Source organism: Nyctibius grandis, chromosome Z, assembly GCF_013368605.1.
Source record: "Nyctibius grandis isolate bNycGra1 chromosome Z, bNycGra1.pri, whole genome shotgun sequence".
Classification (NCBI taxonomy): Eukaryota; Metazoa; Chordata; class Aves; order Nyctibiiformes; family Nyctibiidae; genus Nyctibius; species Nyctibius grandis.
Genome location: NC_090695.1, coordinates 2,209,936 through 2,230,308, shown reverse-complemented (window position 1 = coordinate 2,230,308; position 20,373 = coordinate 2,209,936). Strand labels below are relative to the sequence as shown.

At 41.1% G+C, this 20,373-nt stretch overlaps 1 protein-coding gene across 3 annotated transcripts in view; it reads right to left on the bottom strand.

The window, feature by feature from the left end:
• Positions 1-20,373, bottom strand: part of EPG5 (ectopic P-granules 5 autophagy tethering factor) — a 67,164-nt gene that overhangs the window by 34,029 nt on the left and 12,762 nt on the right. For 2 of the 3 annotated variants that reach the window (XM_068423307.1, XM_068423309.1), the window contains exons 9-23: positions 19,359-19,509; positions 18,283-18,438; positions 17,795-17,952; positions 12,530-12,684; positions 11,801-11,941; positions 11,422-11,586; positions 10,072-10,194; positions 8,272-8,531; positions 5,993-6,133; positions 5,105-5,249; positions 3,706-3,903; positions 3,058-3,168; positions 2,159-2,278; positions 452-618; positions 35-262 (exon numbers count right to left, since the gene is read on the bottom strand). In XM_068423307.1, coding sequence (XP_068279408.1) covers positions 35-262; positions 452-618; positions 2,159-2,278; positions 3,058-3,168; positions 3,706-3,903; positions 5,105-5,249; positions 5,993-6,133; positions 8,272-8,531; positions 10,072-10,194; positions 11,422-11,586; positions 11,801-11,941; positions 12,530-12,684; positions 17,795-17,952; positions 18,283-18,438; positions 19,359-19,509 — 2,419 coding nt within the window. The remainder of the gene's footprint in view (positions 1-34; positions 263-451; positions 619-2,158; positions 2,279-3,057; positions 3,169-3,705; positions 3,904-5,104; positions 5,250-5,992; positions 6,134-8,271; positions 8,532-10,071; positions 10,195-11,421; positions 11,587-11,800; positions 11,942-12,529; positions 12,685-17,794; positions 17,953-18,282; positions 18,439-19,358; positions 19,510-20,373) is intronic. The other variant, XM_068423308.1, reaches the window with a different exon arrangement.

Below are 20,373 nucleotides of genomic sequence, written 5' to 3'. Positions count from 1 at the left end.
ATAATAAGATTGAACTGGGCAGGCTTTTTTTTACCTGACAAGTTCCTTATGCAGTTCTGGTGAAGTCAGGTAAGATGGTGAGCAGCTTGTCTTCTCTGGTGATCTGTCTCTGCCCTCTGCAGGACTCTCCACTCTTAGTGCTTTACTGGCAGCATGGTGGAAGTCTGCTACCTCTATTAAGCGCTGCTTCATTTCACTTAGCAAGTTAACATGAGCTGCGCTCTGGAAAAAACGTCTTCCAATACAGCCATCTACAGGTAATCTAAAAATGAACAAAAAAGCACAACAAAGTCTTGTTGCAAGTGTCAAATCAGCATCTCTGCAAATAAACTGACTCTTCAGAGAAGTTGCTGGTACGCACTGCTTTCAGGTGCAGTCTTAGTGTGTGGCACTTAATCTCACTTGCGGTGCAAACTTGCTAATCTGCAAGAGTCCTTATGATCAGACTCACCCATATTGTGGTCCTGGTCGGTGAAGGTAAAGGAGGAAGAATTTCTGCCAGATTAGTGGCATTAGAGGGTGATCAGCAGGGGTAGCAAGGGCCTGGTGAGCCCAGCGGTAAATCATGAGCCTCTGAAGGGAAGGTACGATGGGCAGCTTCAGCTGGGTCTGTGCTTTCTGCAAAAAGAACAATACTCAGACAAATGTTCTATTGCTGTTCCCTGTAAAGGGCTGTCATAGCTTAACCCAACAGGTTAACACAGCATGAAAACTCAGCAATTACGAAGGAGAAAACTTTGGGAACATTCACACATCTACTACAGGTCTTAGAGGAAGAGCTGCCCAGCTCATAGCTGTGTTGAACAGCGCAGCGCTGCACCTCTGATGCTTAAAAAAAGAGTAGCATGAATGGAGGGGCTAGTGTGATGCCAGACCAACATATGGGCCATTGCTGTTAACTACAGTGAATTACTGATTTTCCTCACAGAGGTAGATGTTCCTGGTTTAAGCTTCCATAAGACCAGTGCTGACAAGAGAGAGAGAACAAAGCAGCCTATTGAAAATCTAAAACGTAAAGTAAAACTAACACAAAGAAAGAATAGAGAAGGAAAAAATTTGTTTTTCCTCTTGCAAAAGGAGAACAAAGGCAATGCAACATATGAGCAGCAGCACTCTGTATTAGCAACACAGAGCACTACTCCACAGACCTACTAAGTCATTAGAAGTCACACACCAAGCTCTCATGGACTGTGCCCAAAGCAGTGGAACAGGAGGTTTTTCTCAGTTCCCATGTCTCGGTGCAGACCCTGGCACTACCTCATCCCCCACACTAGACCTTGGGAACCCTCAGCACCCTTTTCCACACACTCCTCACATACTATCTCACTGTTTTCCAGGTAAAGCAAGACATGCAAGCCAAGGGACAAATGTTTTCCAGACTAGTCTCCAAGGATGCAAGACATGTACCAGTCTGGACACAGCCAGACCTATTTTCTTAGAGCTTCATAGAGCACAGAGAAAATAGACTATTTCCACAGAGCTTCTAGACTATCTTGTTCATTAAACACACTGAAATAGTTGAGATGAAGGATGTATGAAAGGCTACACTTTGAGACTGGACAGTTTTGGTTTCCACTTGCTTCATTGCAGAATTTCTAACTGAATTTGGGCAAAGAACCTGGAAAAGGGTGCAACATGGCTTAAAGCACACCTGACTAAGTGCCTTGTTAAGGGGGGACCTAAACAGTTCTGAAAGTCTTGGAAAATAATTCAGCAAATACAGAGAAAAGTAAAGCCCAGACTCCTGCAAAATTCAAATCATCTGAGAAATGCTCTTTGAAATACAGACACCTTTTCCCACCTGTAAAATAAGAGTATCTGCACTGCCCATCTCAGTGGTATAGATAAGTCCACTGAAGATCATGAGGCATTGAAATGACCCAGAAAAACCATGCAAGAGCACTTATTAGTGATTGAAGTTTTCTGTAAATAATGGTATACTAAAAACCAGATATTTACATGGTAGTTTTCAAATGTTGAACTCAAAATGTACAAAAAGCTTCCCTGATGTGTATTTTTCTCCTGGAAAGCCAGACAGAGCATTAGTTATGCTTTTATCCTGGTATGAAAAAGCATGTAAGATAAAAACTAAACAATACAAGAGAACACTTTTCTCCAGTATTTCTGTCTAATAAAAGCAGATGAAGAGTTCTCTCACCTTCAAAGCTTGGTCAGGAGTTGAAGCATTAATAACCAGCTCTCCCTCCACAACTCTGCGCAGCTGTGAATCTTCTTCAAATATTGACTCCACATTTAACACCATCCACGAAAACCAGACCTTTTAAAAACAGTAATAACAGAAACATTGATAATAAAATGGCAGGGGTAGGATTAGGAAGCTTGATATTTTCTTAAGAGGAATATGTCTTTGCCAGATTCTCATTACAAAGTTGCAAAAGCAATATCATACCTCAGCAAGAAAACTGAGAATCAGTTTCCTCCTTATCTACATTCCAAAATCCTCTTTGTACTCTGTACAATCTTGGGAAAGAAGGGGGAAACCAGGGAAAACCAACAGAATTATCCAGGGAGTTCTGGAGGAAACAACCTACTCAAACCCTGTAAAATGAGACGATCTCACTCCCACCTGCACTACACATCTCCAGTTGGGGTACTGTAGGTTTTTTTTTCTTTTTGCTCGAATGAGGAACTTGCTTAAGCAGAGAGAAAGCAACTAGTATTCCAAATATCTACCAGAAAAAGACTGATCTAATAGAAGGGTCAGGCTTTACATATTTTCTCTCATTAAATATACTAAGAACAATTGAAGATTAAAAGAAAACTTTACTAATAAATCCTATTATATTAATTCTTGGACACAGATCAGACAAGCTTTCTCTGTGCAAAATATCCATGTTCCCTTTAGCATAATAAGTCCATAGCATTCTCTTAGGCTAAATTAGGACTTTATCACAAGAAAACTCACAAACACAGGGACAGGAAGAAAGAGGGAACAGAGAAAAATCTGCAAAAACCTGCAAAAGCAGAAAAATAACCCTAAACACCTGTATATTGCTTATCCCAGAGTTGTTCATACAACACCACCATAACACTTACCTGAGAGGAATTGGCATTGCCCTCAACAAAGGAAGGTGTCACGTTGCCTGCCACGATCCAGCTGACAAGCGAAGACAGCAGACCTTTGTCACAATGATAGCCCAAAGCATTCTGCATGGAGACAGAAAACATTTGGGGTTTTTTTGTAAGCAGCCTAACAGATGATCTACAAGCTACAGGTATGTCACTCTGCCTTTAACCAGGTTCCTTTCTGCCTCATGTTGCTACTTCCCAACCTTAGCTCAACCAGCTACCACTGAAATGCCTACTTATACTTTCTTTTTTGCTGAAAAGATTGTGTTACAGTGACAGCATCTGTTTTTTCAGAAGAGGATGCTCTATCTTTGTTCTAAATACACTATCAAACATTTGAAATGCAAAGACCACAGAGTAGAATACTATGATAGAACTCATGAGACGTGTTCTAAACACACTTTAATTATTATTATTATTATTATTCAAATATCAGATATTTCACTAATCTTGACCTACTCAGAAACAAATCAGGTGACATAACCCCATTATCACTCATCATTACGACTGTTCTTTTAACATTTCAGGAAAACACATTCATATCAAAATTAGAATGAGCAATACATGAACTGACCATTTACTCAACTGCCACACCATTACACCACACCCATTTACCTTGTGTTGTTGGTAAAGCAGCTTTTGTACACAGTCCTCTTGACTATATTGAAAAGCAGCTTTACATAAGTCATCCAGCAAGAAGAGTGTTGCCCGGTCCCTGTGCCACAGCTGCTGGCTGGTGAGGACCTGCACCCAGAACTCCAGCACAGCAGCTGGCCCTACTCCATTTGGCTGGTCACTTAGAAAAATGTGAGTCTGCCAAATTAAAGGGCAAAATTATTCAAGAGATTGCAGCTTCAATTAAAGGATAAGAGTTTGTTGAAGAACTGTTTAACTTGCATAAGGCTGTGGGCCTATCCTTAAAAGAAATAATTTACCATGATGCTCTCTATGCTTATGTAAAAACAGCTTTGTCATCTCCAACCTCCAAAAGAGATGCTGCAGCCTGGAGAGCTGAGCATCTCATGCAATCAGCAAAAACAGATGCAAAAGCTGTAAGCGGGACCCCTGTGACCTGCAGGCATAAACTAGACCTACTTCTGAAGGGTAGCCTGCTGTTCCTGCAAAAGGACTTCCCGGAGTAGGTCTGTTTCCCTCTAGTCCTTACCCCTCTCTAATGTTAGCGGGCCTCGGTTCTCGACCTCTCTGCACTTAGAAAAAAGTACTAGTTTCCTAACACAGGAACATTTTTTCCTAGCGAAGCCATAAAACAATGGTCAAAAGCAAAGCTTTCAAACTTTAATATAAGTAAGATTGTTCAGCCTGGAGAAGGCTCCAGAGAGACCTTCTAGCAGCCTTCCAGTGCCTGAAGGGGCTACAGGAAAGCTGGAGAGGGGCTTTTTACAACATGGAGTGATAGGATGAGGGGGAACGGTTTTAAACTGAAAGAGGGGAGATTTAGATGAGATATTGGGAAGAAATTCTTCCCTGTGAGGGTGGTGAGACACTGGCCCAGGTTGCCCAGAGAAGCTGTGGCTGCCCCCTCCCTGGCAGTGTTCAAGGCCACGTTGGATGGGGCTTGGAGCAAGCTGGTCTAGCGGAAGGTGTCCTGCCCGTGGCAGGGGGGTTGGAACGAGATGATCTTTAACGTCCCTTCCAGCCCAAACCATTCTATGATGATTCTATATCTGCTGCATTCCTCAACCAACACAAGCGAGAAAGTAGTGCTGTGTGTTACATTCCCTTTTTAGGCAGTTTTGACCTGGTAGTAGAAAATGCGTTTTCCAAGAAGTCTGGAAGGCACATATTGTTGTTATGTCCAGCATCACATGTGTTGCCAGATTTAGGCAAGTTTAAGTGGAAGTATTTCAGGAAACCAAACCCAACTATTCATACTGCATGGCTGCATTAACTGCCAGATTCAGTATCCTTTCTAACTTTAAGAACTAACTCAGTCAAAAAATCCTACACCTGTTTTTAAACACACACCCCCTTTTTTTCTTAATAATGTTCTTACCTGTATCATACTACTGAGCAGCTTAACATTTTCTCCATAGCTCACTCCTGTCAAGTGCTGTGTTACTTTATGGGTAACCTGCTGGGTCACGCCTTGAGGGACTCCACTATCCAGATGAAGGAACAGTTGGACGTAAGATAAAAACCTAGGGATGTCAACAAATTAAATTAATTCTTAAATTAATTCTAAAATTTCTCCTACAACATAATATACAGAAAAGCTACTTCTAGGAAATTTAAAACCAGCTCAGCAGCACTGCTGACACCCGTATACAAGGATTTTGATTCACAACCCTGCTGCAGGTTTAATTGCTCCATTTTAACCATATCATGGGCATAGTATGAGCAGTTCACGGCAGACTGTAATTCCAGGCAGCTCATCAGGACTGAATACAGTTCTTGATCCACATCAGCACCCAAATCTAGTCCAGGAATTGTTTGGGAGACTACCAGGTGGTCAGTGGGAGCACCCCAGGGACCACATTATTAATTTACTAGGACAGACAGCTGAGGTCCAGCACTTGAGTACACTCCCAGCTGCTCGACTTACCAGTTAGAACACAATTAAGCAGTATTGCCTGCTTATCTATCTTGTTCATCTAAACACAACAGCTACTTGTCAATACAGCTGTCTGAAGACCACTTCTGTGCCACAGCAGCAGCAGTGATGACTGTACACATGAGGTCAGTAGGAGACACTTCAACTACTTCCTCAACCACAGTCAATGTCAAAAAGCAACTCGGCAATTAAACCAGATGTACTTCCCCATCGTCTGCATCACACTCCCACTGGATGCAAAACCCAGAATGAAGCCTGATAAATTTAACAGTTAAGATTAACTTCTATTGTTCTTCATCAATAAATGCATTAGGAACATATAATGCTTACTGTTCATTCTTCAGGAGATAATACTGGCAAGAATAATATAAGGGCAAAATTTTATCCAGCACATGGACCACTGTTCTCAGATATCTGGACTGGACGAGTACACCCAAAAGAGGGATCCCTTCAGCACAGAACTTCTCAATGCTGTCAAAAAAAAAAAAAAAAACAAAACCAAAAATAAATAAAGAAAAAACACATTGACTACCAGCAGAAAGGGAGACAGTGTTGATTTTTTTTTGTGAACTGAGATGTAAAGACATTCATATCTTTGTACTTCATCTTTGAAATTCTAAACAGCAAAATCCACATTTTTTTCTTCAGCTGTAGGAGTCACTCAATTGCTGACAAATTTGCTACGTATTTCCTGCCCTTCTGCGGGTTTGTGAGCTGTCTTCCAAACATCACTGGGGATGGGGGTTTTCATCCATCAAGTTTCAATCAGTTTGAAGCTCCAGGTTCTTGCCTAACCCAGCCAACTAGCCTCCCTCTCGAGGCAAAGGAAGAACCTACAGAGGGAGTTTCATATCACCTAGCTTTGCCACCTCCTCAGGATGGATGATGCTCTCGACATCCTTCTTCCCTACCTACCGATGGAGCTCAGAGGGTTTCCTTACTGTAGGTACTTAGATGGTTGCAGTTACCTGACCTGAATCCTACTCTCAATGTCCAGAAAACTCACTAGCGGCAACTTATTTGGTACGTTGCTCTGCATCAAGTTTTGCTAACTGAGAAAGGCTGCACATTAGAAAAGATGTAAAACATTAATCCCATGTCTACTCTGAGCTCATGAAAATGAAATACTGTATTAAGTCGCTAACATACAGTACAGCACTTCGTTTCTTCTGCTCTTTAACATAACTGGCCTTGAACTTTTGCATGTGATAAATACCAGTGTTATTGTTTAGATACAAGACAGATATCAAATGGTTCTTTGCAAGGACAAACAGAGTGTTTGGGGGGAAAAAAAAAGCCACACTCAGAAGTAAAGAGGTTCCTTGATTTTCATTCCATGCTCAAACTCATGTAAAAACTTCCACTCTCCAATCAGAATACCTTCATATCAGTCTCAAATTACTCTAGTGCTTTGAAGAAGCACGTATGTATCTATGGCATAACCTTAGCATCAAGCAATGGCTGGGTGAAGGAAAAGGAACCCAAGACAATTTCTCTTTAAAGTATACTATATGCAGAAAACAAGTTAGTCAAAATTTTGAATATGAGTAAGGGATAATTAAAGGGATGGCAGATTCAGGGAAAATAGACCTGGGAGAGATTGATTAATCTATGCATGGCTCTGTACTTTAATGAACTAGTACATCTGATTATGTCCAAGAACCTTATCTACAAACCAGCTGAAAGCAGTGGAAAAGACTGTGTTGGAACACAGTCAGGGTTAGGAGGTTCAGTATCAAGGTTATAAAGCTCTCTGTGTATCATTACCAGCATGAGTGTTTTTTTCCTCCTTGCTATTTTCTGAATGCTTTGCTGCAACCCTGCTAAAAAAAAAACTACTCATAGAACAACGCCTTCAGTAAGTGTGGTCAGAAGTTATTCCTGTCCGTAGCAATCATGCTAATCCCTCAGTTTCAATACTATTTCTAATTACTATTTTGGTGCTAACATGCAGAAGGCAAAAAATAGTATTAGCAAAGTAAAGGAAATGGCACGTTGTTTGAAACTACAGTCCCTGAGAGACAGCTCGATCCTTTGCATCAGAAGTCCTTTATTCTTTAAACATGCATGAAGATGTTAATAGCCCTTAGTTCATCATTAGAGTTCACAGAAGTGCAAGGAAGCTGATAAGGGTCTGGAGAACGAGTCTGATAAGGAGCAGCTGAGGGAACTGGGGGTGTTTAGTCTGGAGAAAAGGAGGCTGAGGGGAGACCTTATCACTCTCTACAACTGCCTGAAAGGAGGGTGTAGTGAGGTGGGGATCGGTCTCTTCTCCCAGGTAACAAGTGATAGGATGAGAGGAAACGGCCTCAAGTTGGGCCAGGGGAGGTTTAGATTGGAGATTAGGAACAATGTCTTCACCGAAAGGGTTCAAGCATTGGAACAGGCTGCCCAGGGCAGTGGTGGAGTCCCCATCCCTGGAGGGATTTAAAAGCCGTGTAGATGTGGTGCTGAGGGACATGGTTTAGTGGTGGGCTTGGCAGTGCTGGGTTAACGGTTGGACTTGATGATCTTAAAGGCCCTTTCCAACCAAAACGATTCTGTGATTAGGTAGGTTTTTCAGTCACTGAGGCCATCCATCCAAGGCAAACATGAAAAAGCACACTTACCTGTGACCCAGAGTGGTCATCGCCAGTGCCAGGTAACAGCCGACAGGGATGCCTGCTTTAACAGCCTTCAGGAGGGGGTGAAGTGTGACTGACTCCATCATGTCGAGCACGCTGTCAGACACAGGGAGTGCCGGCCAGCCATGCTGCATGCCACGGTCATTTCTGTGAAGCTTTAACCTCAACATCAAACCCCATGCCCACTGATTAAAGGAAGTCTCTGGTGTTTCTCCGTATCGAACAATGCTGGCTAAGTAGGAGACCTGGAACAAAGCAGCAGGAACAGGAATGAGAGGAAACACAGCCCTACTGCAGAGCGTATGGCACTGGTCTACGACTTAGATCAGCTTGGATGACTTTCTTCTTCTATCACAATACCTTGACATGAGATCAGAGCAACAGCAGTTATTTCTCAGACATACCATGTAGCACCACCAATTAAGTTTATCCAAAATCTCTGTTCCTGTCGCCTTGATTTCCACCTCTCTTCTCTCCCCACCTCATCTCTTTTGGTAAAGGCTATCAACTTACACTGTTTGCTTAAAGTTTTCCAAACTAAATATTGGTCTCAGATTAAATTTTATTTTTACTACTTAAAAAGCCACATTAAGACTGCTAGTGAAAGGAAAACAAAAAATATATATACAAAAGTAACATCTGTCAACAAAAAGCCCAAAACCTGGCAGCTTCTCCTTAGAAAGAAGTCTGTAATGTGGACAGGCAGAGTCTCTGTGTCATGTACATGTGTCCATTGTCATGAAGACCCTGTCTAGATCAGAAGGAATTATAAATCTTTGGGGAAAAAATATTGCACATGCTCTGACAGACCAGTGTAAATTGCAGAGCTGGGAGTCAATGCAGATATTTCATCCTCTCTGAGTGGGGGTACAAGAACCTAAGCATTATTTTCTCTCAAGTTCCAGTTACAAGTTCACGCAAGTCAGGACGGATTCACCAATACAAGTGGCAACCAAGGCTGAAATAGGCTTAAAAAGAGAACTCATCTAGCTGGCACAAAACAACAAACCATGATTAAGTAGTGCAGAGAAGCAAGTTAGAAAAGAGCAGAGACAACAAGGAACATTCAGAATGTGGGAAGAAAATACTAGGGGAAAAAGCACTGTATAAGAAATACTGAGAAGACAAAGCACAGCACAATGCTAAAAGCTCTGAATAAATAAATAGAAGCATCTTGGATTGAATATCCAAAAAAAAGGGATTTTTAACCTTGATCTTTCTATCCTTCCATTCCCCTTCTGTAACTTGGAGCCATACCTTCCTCAGTCACCAGCGTGCTGTAAAATCAATATAGTAAATGTTTGTAGGGTGTTCAGGTAACACAGCACTGATCACTACTGAAAAGCTCCTAAAGAGATTAACACTTGAGTGTTCAAATAAGGTAAGACTAAGAGCTGGAGACACAGGAAGGATGTCTCTTATGTTCACCAGTAATAATAAGTAGCCTTTCATTATGTAAGTGCTGTCCAACTCTGAATGAGTAAAGGATGCTTTGTAAGAACAGTTGGCAACTATTCAGCTACGGGCTGGATAATAACACAAACCTACACGGGGGTCATATTTAAAATGTCTGTTTCTCATGGAGATGTTCAACATAAGCCTAATCGTATTTTCAAATAGCTCTGTGGGTGTAAAAAATACTGAGAGGTGGTATATTATGATCTTCTAGTAGTATGAAGATAACATAGCTTTCAAAAAAGAAGAAAGAAAACAAGGTCTTGGCCTGAAGTTTTCCCTGTCTATCACTATCATAAGCTATTCCCTGTAATTCTGAAGAAGGAATACCTGTTTTATGCTTTCAGAAAGCAGCCCAGCATACGGTTTCTGGGAGAGATATTTCTGATACGCTTCCAGGACCATCAATGCAACTTCAGAATGGACAGCTGGATCCAGATGAAGAGCGTCCTGCTAAAAAAAGAACTGCATCACAAAACTTCACCTCATTTAAAAGGTCTCTACAACTGTATCATTCAGTTGCACTACAGAGAAATAAATCTTAATTTGAACTGCCAGAAAGAGATTTAAGTATTGTAATACCTAGGCAAAATCTTGGCCAGTAAGAAAAATTTCAGCCCAACATTGAAGAATAATGAGCTTTCATTCCACAATACAAAGCTCAACAGCTAGACTATTTCCAGAAAAGAGTGACCATAACCACTTCCCATGTGCATTTTGTGAATTTATAGCAATTAAAGATCCATAGCTGGCATTTTAAATTACATAGTACAGACCCTGGAAATCTTGCCTTTAAAAACAAAGCCAAACCAAAAAACATATAGTGGTTTTTGTATCAAAACATAGTAATTCCTCTTAAAAATTGCCACATTAAAGAACTATTTTTCCCCATATCAAAGGGTACAGACATGACACTGTTATTGCACACCAAAGACCTCACAGTTAATTTTCCCTATCATTCCTTTGTTTTCACGTGTCATCAAGAAACGGGGAGAAAAAGTAAAGCAATCTTCATGCACAAGCATCAGCACAGGAGAGAAGAGTTCAGTATGACCAAATGCACATTAGATTACAATGCTAAAATGGATCACTGAACACAGGCAACAGGATTTTTTCCCCCCAATCTATTTCTGTTTCTCTCTGAAAAAGCATTCACCCTTGATTGGATCCTGAACTGATGGAGCTCCTGGAGTAACTCGTTCTATGGAATATCTTCCAATCATATAAATAATGCTCAGGGCTTTAGAATCTATTATTTCAATCATTAGTTTTCTTGCATTGTGAAAAATGTACCTGGATACCAGCCTGCAAACTACAGTCACACCAGTCTCATACACACTTCTTGGAGGATTTCTCTATTTCTGCAGCCACACACATCTTAATCAAGTGACTCACAAAAATTGTCCTGTCAGCTGTTTCTTCTTGTTTAGAGAGAGGAAATTCCTGCTTAAATACCTCTTTTAATCTCAGCTGCAGTACTACAGGAAAGTAATACAAGCAAAACCTCAGACAGAATGCTGTAAAATCATTGTGAAGTTCCCATCCTATGCCATCAAGTGTACAGCCATCATATAAAAGCATGTAATTAACTGTTTTCAAATTCAATTATAGTCCCAGGTTAAGTAAAACTTCTGCTCTGAAAAACCGACCAGGTTCAGGCCTCCTGTTTTTAATACATACATGCTCACCAAATCCCCAGTTTAGCCCTTCCAAGATAATGCAGGCTAGTTTATTCTCCACTGTCGTTAGACTGTAATTTAATAACCAGTCACGGATCAGTGCTATCTCAGATGAAGAAGGCTTCCACAGGTACAACGGCAGTTCTTTAAACAGATATAAAGAAACCTTTGAGGACAGAAAACAGAAAGGCTAATCAGTACTCAGTATGGAACAACAATCAGCATTATGCCCTTCTATCTTAAACACTGATATGATCAAAAAAACATGGACAGGTCTTTAACACGATCCATTCATACCAAGCTGTACCTTATAACACAGTCTGGTATGGTCTCTAGTTTTAACTGAGTGCCTGCTTTAAATGACGGACATTAGCACTTACCATCCCAACTTTCTCTATGGTCTCTCTAATTCGATCCAGCAGTACAGAAATAATCTGTGTATGGACACCAGCGATTGCTCCCAAGAGTTCTCGACCAACTTTTGAAAATGTCTCTCTTGTGGAAAGACTAACATAAGAGACCTGAGAAGATGAGTAGAGAGAAGTTACTGGTTATGGCTGATCTTCACTAACACCGCAATAAAACATCTTTTGGAAAATACAGAACCAAACTGTTCTTGGTGATCCTGGACAAGGTTGATAAATGCCAATAATAAAACTGAAACTGATTGCCCTAGAAGATAAGGAAATTATTATGTCACAGTGCCAAAAACAAAGTCCAAAACTAAACATCGGAAGAACACCACCACACACACTAAAAAAAAAAACAAACCAAACCAAAAAAACTACACACCACAACAGAAAAAACACCACATAAGGCATTTCAGAGCTACAAGTTAGACCTGCACAGGAAAAATAAAGCAAAAGACATATATTTTTGTTCATTTGTTTCGTTCTGGCTTAGTCTACAGAAAGCTATTTTTTCTCCCAGAAAAACGTGCGCTTCAGGATATTTTAATTCAGTATTAGTTTATAAACCTCACAAGTAGCACTATCTTAGTTCCATGGTAGAACAAACTACAGAAGCCATGAGTGTTTCACACCTTTGACTGTTAGAAAGAAAAAGAGCACATTCATCCTTTTCCTGAATGGACCACTAAGGTTACTCGCCTCATATATCTCAAGAACAATGATTTTGATAAAATCCTCATCAACATCAGCCCGCTTGGTTTGTGCCATCTGAGCAAATGTGGTGAGTAGACAAATTTCTTCTGAGCAGTTCATTGATTTGAGGTACTTTTCAAAATTTTCAAGGTGTTCTGGGTCTATAAAAAATGTCACATCAAAGAAACATGATAAAAGAAGTGTCACAGGACATACATCATCAACATTTATACATTTATTCACAGCCCAGTCTCAGAGAAGTAATTAGTGACAAAGGAAATCTCATCACTGGATGCTTGCTAAATAGTATCCTCTCTTCAGAAGTGGCTGGTACTAGCTGCTTTAAAATACGGTGCAAGAAACACCATAATATGCAGTGAGCCCGTATGATTCAGTAAATACGCTAGTAATTCACAATGAAAGCTAAAACTGCCTCAAGAAGAGATGGAATTCAGTTTTTGATATTATTTTAACAACGCAATGTCAATCATCCACAGGAAGAACTGCTTGTTTCTTTTTGCTTTTTAAAAACATTATCACAGTTTTGGCTTCCATTACATATTGGAGCAATTAATTCCGCAGATTAAGTCCAAATTATATGAAAGGATTCTAGTTTTAATCAGCACACTGTCAAAAGAAGACTAAAACTAAGCCCATCCAAGCACAGCAGAGAGGTTTTGATCAAGTTGAGAGACTCAGCCCGTTCCACATACCATGATCTTAGGCAGCAATTAAACTGGGGAGATCATTCTATGCTGATTACAAATAAAAATACTTCAAGCGTCTAGCCCTGGGTCAATTCCAGTTTCTCAAACTCAATACAAGAAAATCACTGTATGCACTTGTTTAGAAAATATCTCTGAAAACAGAGAACTGAAGTTGCACAAGACAGGAAGGCTAAGAGATGAATTCAAGGCAGGCTTCCTCTTTAAACCCAATAGTGAGATGTTGACAAATACAAATAAACATTTCATTCCTCGGGGGTGGGGGACAACAGGAAGGTAAGGGTGCAAAGAAACCTGCACAGGACTTTAAAATGATTTTTATTTCTTCCAAATAACTTTAAAGAGAATCTGTGCAGCAACACAAGCATTGAAAGCTGCATTTGAGCTGTAAAATGGTTTGGAGAATGGTCTGCTTCCTCTGAAGCATAACATGCCAATAAACACTGTTCACAGTGATCTTATCATAGTAGTTGAATATACTGAAAAAGCACTCATTGTGGCACTCAACTGCTTCATCTGCACAGGCATGTGCTCAGCACGCTTGTGATTAAACACTTCCACTTAGGTTACGTTCTATTTTAAGGGCTTTCAAGAATTCTGCAACTGTACTTCAACCCGAGAAGGTCAGGCTTGTACAGCCAAAACATGTCATGAACAGTGTGCTGGAGGATTGTGCAATTTAAGCAAAGAGTTTTTCCATGTAGTAAGATAAGCTGGAGAGGGACTTTTTACGAGGGCATGGAGTGATAGGACGAGGGGGAATGGTTTTAAACTGGAAGAGGGGAGATTGAGATTAGATATTAGGGAGAAATTCTTTGCTACGAGGGTGGTGAGACACTGGCCCAGGTTGCCCAGAGAAGCTGTGGCTGCCCCCTCCCTGGCAGTGCTCAATGCCAGGTTGGATGGGGCTTGGAGCAACCTGGTCTAGTTGTCAGGGGGCAGGGGGTTGGAACTAGATGATCTTTAAGGTCCCTTCCAACCCAAACCATTCTTTGATAAACTACACTCTTGATACATACAATAGGCATAAAGGGGATGTCGCATTCATTCATAGAATCATAGAACGTTAGGGGTTGGAAGGGACCTCTGGACATCAAGTCCAACCCCCCTGCCAGAGCAGGACCAGTCTAGGGCAGGTTACACAGGAACGCATCCAGACAGGTCTGGAAAGTCTCCAGAGGAGTAGACTCCACAACCTCTCTGGGGAGCCTGTTCCAGTGCTCTGTAACCCTTACAGTAAAGAAGTTCTCCCTCATGTTGAGGTTGAACTTCCTGTGCTCTAGCTTGCATCCACAGCCCCTTGTCCTATCGCAGGGCACAAGTGAAAAGAGGTTGCACCTTTCCTCTTGACACCCAGCCCTCACATATTTATACACATTAATCAGATCCCCTCTCAGTCTTCTCTTCTCCAGACTAAAAAGCCCCAGGTCTCTCAACCTTTCCTCATAAGGCGTGTGTTCCAGTCCCTTACTCATCCTCATAGCCCTCCGTTGGACTCTCTCCAGTAGATCTCTGTCCCTCTTGAACTGGGGAGCCCAGAACTGATCGCAATACTCCAGGTGAGGTGTCACCAGGGTAGAGTAGAGGGGGAGGAGGACCTCCCTCGATCTGCTGGACACACTCAATGCACCCCAGGATACCATTCATCTCCCTTTCCTAATGCTACCTTTCATCCTTACAGTAGAAGTTACAGAGCACGGTGGGTTTTGTTGTTGTTTGGTTGTTGGTTGTTTTTAAGGTAATGCAGAAGGACAGGAAAAAGACTATGACATTACTATATATAAAGGCATAGCAGAATGATCTACAGCACAGGGAAGGGGTAGGACACGCAAGTAACAAATGACTCTGTGACAGCAACTGTCTTATTAGCACCGTGATGTGTGCATCTCTGTTTCATTATACATAGACCAGCTGAGCAACAGAGAAGGGGTTTGGAGTGGGACAGAAGAGAAAAACAGGATCTGGTAAAGTTAAGAGAAAAGACCATAAATGGAAGGAGGAGGGCTGGTGCCAGCCGCTGAGCACATGTGCTCTAGACCTTCTCTGCTGCAAGTCACAGCTCTGCAATCTCCCAGCTTCCTGCTTCAGCTGCACCTTCCTCTTCACCGTACCTGGGGCTGCCTGCGGGCTCTGCACGCTGCAGACCCCACACCAACCTCAAACCCACACCAAGCCATAGCTTGGGACTGAAGGATGGGGACAAGGAAAACGGGAAGAGAGACTCCACCTAAATCCTATCATCTCACAGTGGAGCAATGACATCTTCACCACAGGGCTGCTACTTGAGCCAGTTCCTTTCCTCTGCACATTTGGTCACACTGCAATTCAAGTTCAGAAAGACCCTAAAAATCAGTGTCTCCTCAAATCTTGATAATGGCAGTAAAAAAATTGTAACCAGAACCGTTGTTCAGCAGGTTCTCATTGCCAACTGCAATGGAAGCAAAGACAAAACTGTTGATCCTATATTTATAAAACTTAGAGGACACATGCTTGTACTCACACAGGTATCCAACATCAAGAAGAAACTACTAGGTCATTGCTTGTCAGTGAAAATGTGTGTTCCACAGTAAATTTATTAACATTTGGTCCATTCAAGACTACTTCAAGTAACCAGACTTCCCATATTTCTCCAGGGGGTTATTTTGTATCTCATAGCCCTCATAGTCCAGAGTTCATCCTAGGAAGTGCAGCCCCATCACTGCACTCTGTTTTACCATGCTATTTCTACCCATCCCTTAAAAGTGACTATGTTCCCACCTCTGTATGTGCAAGCCTAAAGCTTCCATCAGTTACCAAGGCTTGCTACCACGTGTAGATTTACCACTGTTAACATTTCTCAAACTTAATTTGGGAAGAGAAATCAATAAAAAAGGTTCTCTCCCAAGAGAATGTTAATGCCATAGTCTTCTAGGATATGAATTACAGGAAATTAAGTCAGCATTATACTGGTGTCACCCAAAGAAGCTATTTCAGAAGATTAGATGGATTTCACTGAAAGAACTGTTGATACTATCTAGACATTTGTGAAAATTAGCACTGTGCTGACATAACCCATTGAGGAGAATGAAGAGGCTAAAAATATCCTGCATCAGCATACCAGGGACTTTAAAACATAAAAGTTAGCTAGAAACAAAACAAAGCCTGAACAAAGAAAAACAAAACAAAACAAACAAAAAAAATCAGTGTTTGTTACTGTCAGAGCTGCAACCCACTGCATATCATCACATTCTCTTTGTTTGAGATGCAGTAAAAATTTGTTGAAAAAATAAAAATAAAAAAGTGGAACTGAAACTGTAACTGTTACTGTTTTGGCTAGCAAGTGCTAATCAGATCAGCACTTCATAAAGCATACACAGCTACAGCCTTCATATCCCTTTCCCACTCTGCGTAAATGGCCTTAAATATTAGCTGAGCTTGCACAGAGTCAAGACACTCAGTAACCTCTCAAGACTGCAATTTTCTTCTGTTTCTCCATCAAAAGACTTGGGTGATGTGGTGACAGCTACCTGGGCTACCAGCTCGCTGAAAAGTAAAACTGAGAGTGGAATTTGCTCTCCCTAAAGACAGCAAAGAGGCTGTGAAGTAGGGAGTTACTGCTTTGTTTACCTGTCTCCCTGTCAATCAAGTCCTGAAATATTTTCCATGAAGGCAGCAGCAAAGGGAAAGTAGCATTCCAGCTGGCTTCTAAATAACTGTGCTATAGCTGAAGCCACCACAATCCCTGTGGAGATCAACACGGGAGAGAAGTCAACGGGAAATAGAAAGAAAAGGTGGCATACAGGACAAGAAAAGCATCAAAAGAAGGCTTGAGATAAAGGAAACATCTGTAGTTGTGGAAGATAAGCAGATCTTCCACAATGTACATTCCTGAAGCCAAAGCTATCAAGTTGGGGGGGTGTGGGGAAGGAGGACTGGGGTGTTTATAAAAATATCAACAGCTCACAAAAAATCTTAAGTGATACAAAAATCTTTATTTCAGGATTTAAATCTCACTTACTATTAGGGAGAAATTCTTTCCTGTGATGGTGGTGAGACCCTGGCCCAGGTTGCCCAGAGAAGCTGTGGCTGCCCCCTCCCTGGCAGTGTTCAAGGCCAGGTTGGATGGAGCTTGGAGCAACCTGGTCTGGTGGAAGGTGTCCCTGCCCATGACAGGGGCGTTGGAGCTAGATGATCTTTAAGGTCCCTTCCAACCCAAACCAGTCTATGATTCTGATTCTCCAAATACTATCAAAGGTCAAGATGGGATCTGATATGAGAATACACAAGATGTACCTACTGCATGGTGCTTTTGCAGCTCTCTGAAGCAGCCAGCAGCAGTCACTGGCAGAGAAAAAACTAAAAGCACTGTAGATACAACAATTCCTGTTAAAATGAGAATTTGATGAAACAAGTACTGGAATCCCATGAACTGCCCAAAACATTTCTGAGGCCTTTGGACCAGTTGTGCTGCTGCTGAGGGCGTATTTAACAATGAAACAATTAAACCTGTAGCAGATGCAGCAGTAGCTGAATCTACGAGAATTGGTTCTGAGTGAAGGAATTTTACCTTTGAGTCTTTGTTTGCAGTCAGCAGGTTGCAGAGTAGAGCAGAGCTTTTCCAGGTGCTCGTTCTCTGCACAGTGCATGACAAAGAAGAGCCTCCAAAGCATGTTGCTGGACAAGGTTCCGTAAGGCATTTCGGACATGAACAACCAGACTCCCAACCTGTTGGATTTGAAGAGGCAGATGGAAACATTTTCAGCCTGATAAATCCCAATATTTGAAAAGGAGACATATGCCCACATCTCTGCCATATAACAGAATTAGGAATGTGAGGATGTGTCTTAGCATCTCAGATTCTGAGTTAACCTCACTCCGAGAGGTTAGAATTCAATGTGCAATTCCTCACCATCTTAATACTACCAACATGCTGAGAAATCCCGCATATTGCAGTCTTGTTTAAACCATTAAGTATCTAAAGCTACTGCAATTCCCAGTTTCAAATACCTAACTCCTCCAAGATGAAGCCAGTATCAGCCACACTGGACAACCTACCTTTTTGCCTTCAGAACATGTAGAACAGCTCTAAAAAACAGCTCATCAAACTCCAGTTGCAATTTTTCCACAGAGTAGGGATGTGCTACTGATCCATATTGTTTATTGCCACTGACATACTGGGCCCAGTGGTCACTCACATGGCAAAGTGTCATCCTACACAGCAGAACAAATAAGTCAAAGAAGGATCATTAACTATATCATCACCATATAAAAACACAGACTAGTGCAACTAGATCAAAGTCTAGTCACAAGAGACATGTTCAACCCTTTTTCCTCTGTTTTCCAGATATTACCATATAAATAGCGTTTCCCTCCCCTCTTCAGACAGGTTTAGTCTAAAATTCCTGTGTTATCCTTCCTTGGTTTTGCAACCAAACTATGCATAATATTATCTTACACCAAATTAGCTTGTGTATGAACTTCAGAGTCTAAAGATAGTCTTACATTATGAAGTGGCAGTACATGCAAAGAGCTTATACAGGAAATAATTACACCAAGAAAGTTACTGCTCTGATAACATAAAGAAAAACATGGATTTTGTTTCTGATTTAACTGTACCCCCCTTTAAAGCACTCATAGAAGCCACATAAAGTGACTGCTAGAGATTTAAAAATAAAGAGCAACTTTTAGATTTCAATTACATTTGCTTACTGCAACAATATGAGGATTTTCAAGGAGCAAATTAAAAACCCTAAAACAATTCTAGAAAACAATAAGAAAGTAGTAACACTAGTTATAAATAGGAGTGATTTGAGAAACTGTTCGTTGGATTTCAGTGACTTTCCAAGACAAGCCTAAGCACATGCCTGATGGAAGTCAGCCAGGTGTTCCACAGCTCATCTGGCTCCTTTGTACCCACAGCATTTAGCAAAATCTACCCAAGAACTGTTTGGGTTTTTTGTTTTGGTGTGGTTGTTTTGGTTGGTGGAGTTTGGGTTTTTTTTTTGGTTGGTTGGTGGTTTGTTTTTTTTGTGTGGTTTTTGGGGTTTTTTGTTTTTGTTTTAGCAGCTCTGACCTTAGACCAGATTGTATGAAAAATATTTAATCATATCACAGAGAAAATATTCTCTTACTTGATCAGCTGACCAATTCGCTTCACAAACTGCCGGTACCGGGCTCTGTTAAATGTTTCTAACCCCGCAGACAGAAGTTCCACTAAGGAGTTTGCAAAAGCAAAAATCTTCATCATCTCCTGGGGAGTTGTTTTTTCAGGAAAATAAGCACCTAAGACAGACAAAAAAAAAAAAAAAGTAAGTCTCAAAAAAATGTGTGAATTCTGGATTTTTTTAAGTAACTTAATAAGCACTTAAAGCAACAGTTCACCATATAGCTGGCAAACAGTCCATTATTTTCCAGCTATACAGTGAGCTGAACTTTATGTTTTGTTTATGAAATGAACAATAAATACCTGTTAAGTATGAAAGTATAAATCATCTAATGCATGTTGTAAGACCTCTAGCAAGCAGCTATCTTCATGTACTTGTCCACAGATTTAACAAAATAAAGAATGAATACATAATCAGAGAAAAGGAGGTTGTAGCAAGGTGGGGGTTGGTCTCTTCTCCCAAGCAACAAGTGATAGGATGAGAGGAAACAGCCTCAGGTTGTGCCAGGAGAGGTTTAGATTGGAGATCAGGAACAATTTCTTCACCAAAAGGGTTGTCAAGCATTGGAACAGGCTGCCCAGGGCAGTGGTGGAGTCACCATCCCTGGAGGGATTTAAAAGCCGTGTAGATGTGGTGCTGAGGGACATGGGTTAGTGGTGGCCTTGGCAGTGCTGGGTTAACGGTTGGACTTGGTGATCTTAAAGGTCCTTTCCAACCAAAATGATTCTGTGATTCTAGACATCACAGTAACATTACAGCTCTTGCCTCTTGCAAGAGGGTAAGTTCTGAAAGCACATCTGTGAGTATAACTACTGAGCAGATCAAAACTAAGGGAAAGGACTCTTAACATTTTGCATGCCAGTATTGCTGTAAGTTTTTAAGTTAGCCCATACACAGGGAATACACTTTCACCTCATCTATTCCATCTGTGAGCTGTTGCAGAGGTTCCTTATTACTTCACTCAGACTCTCATAATGCAGTA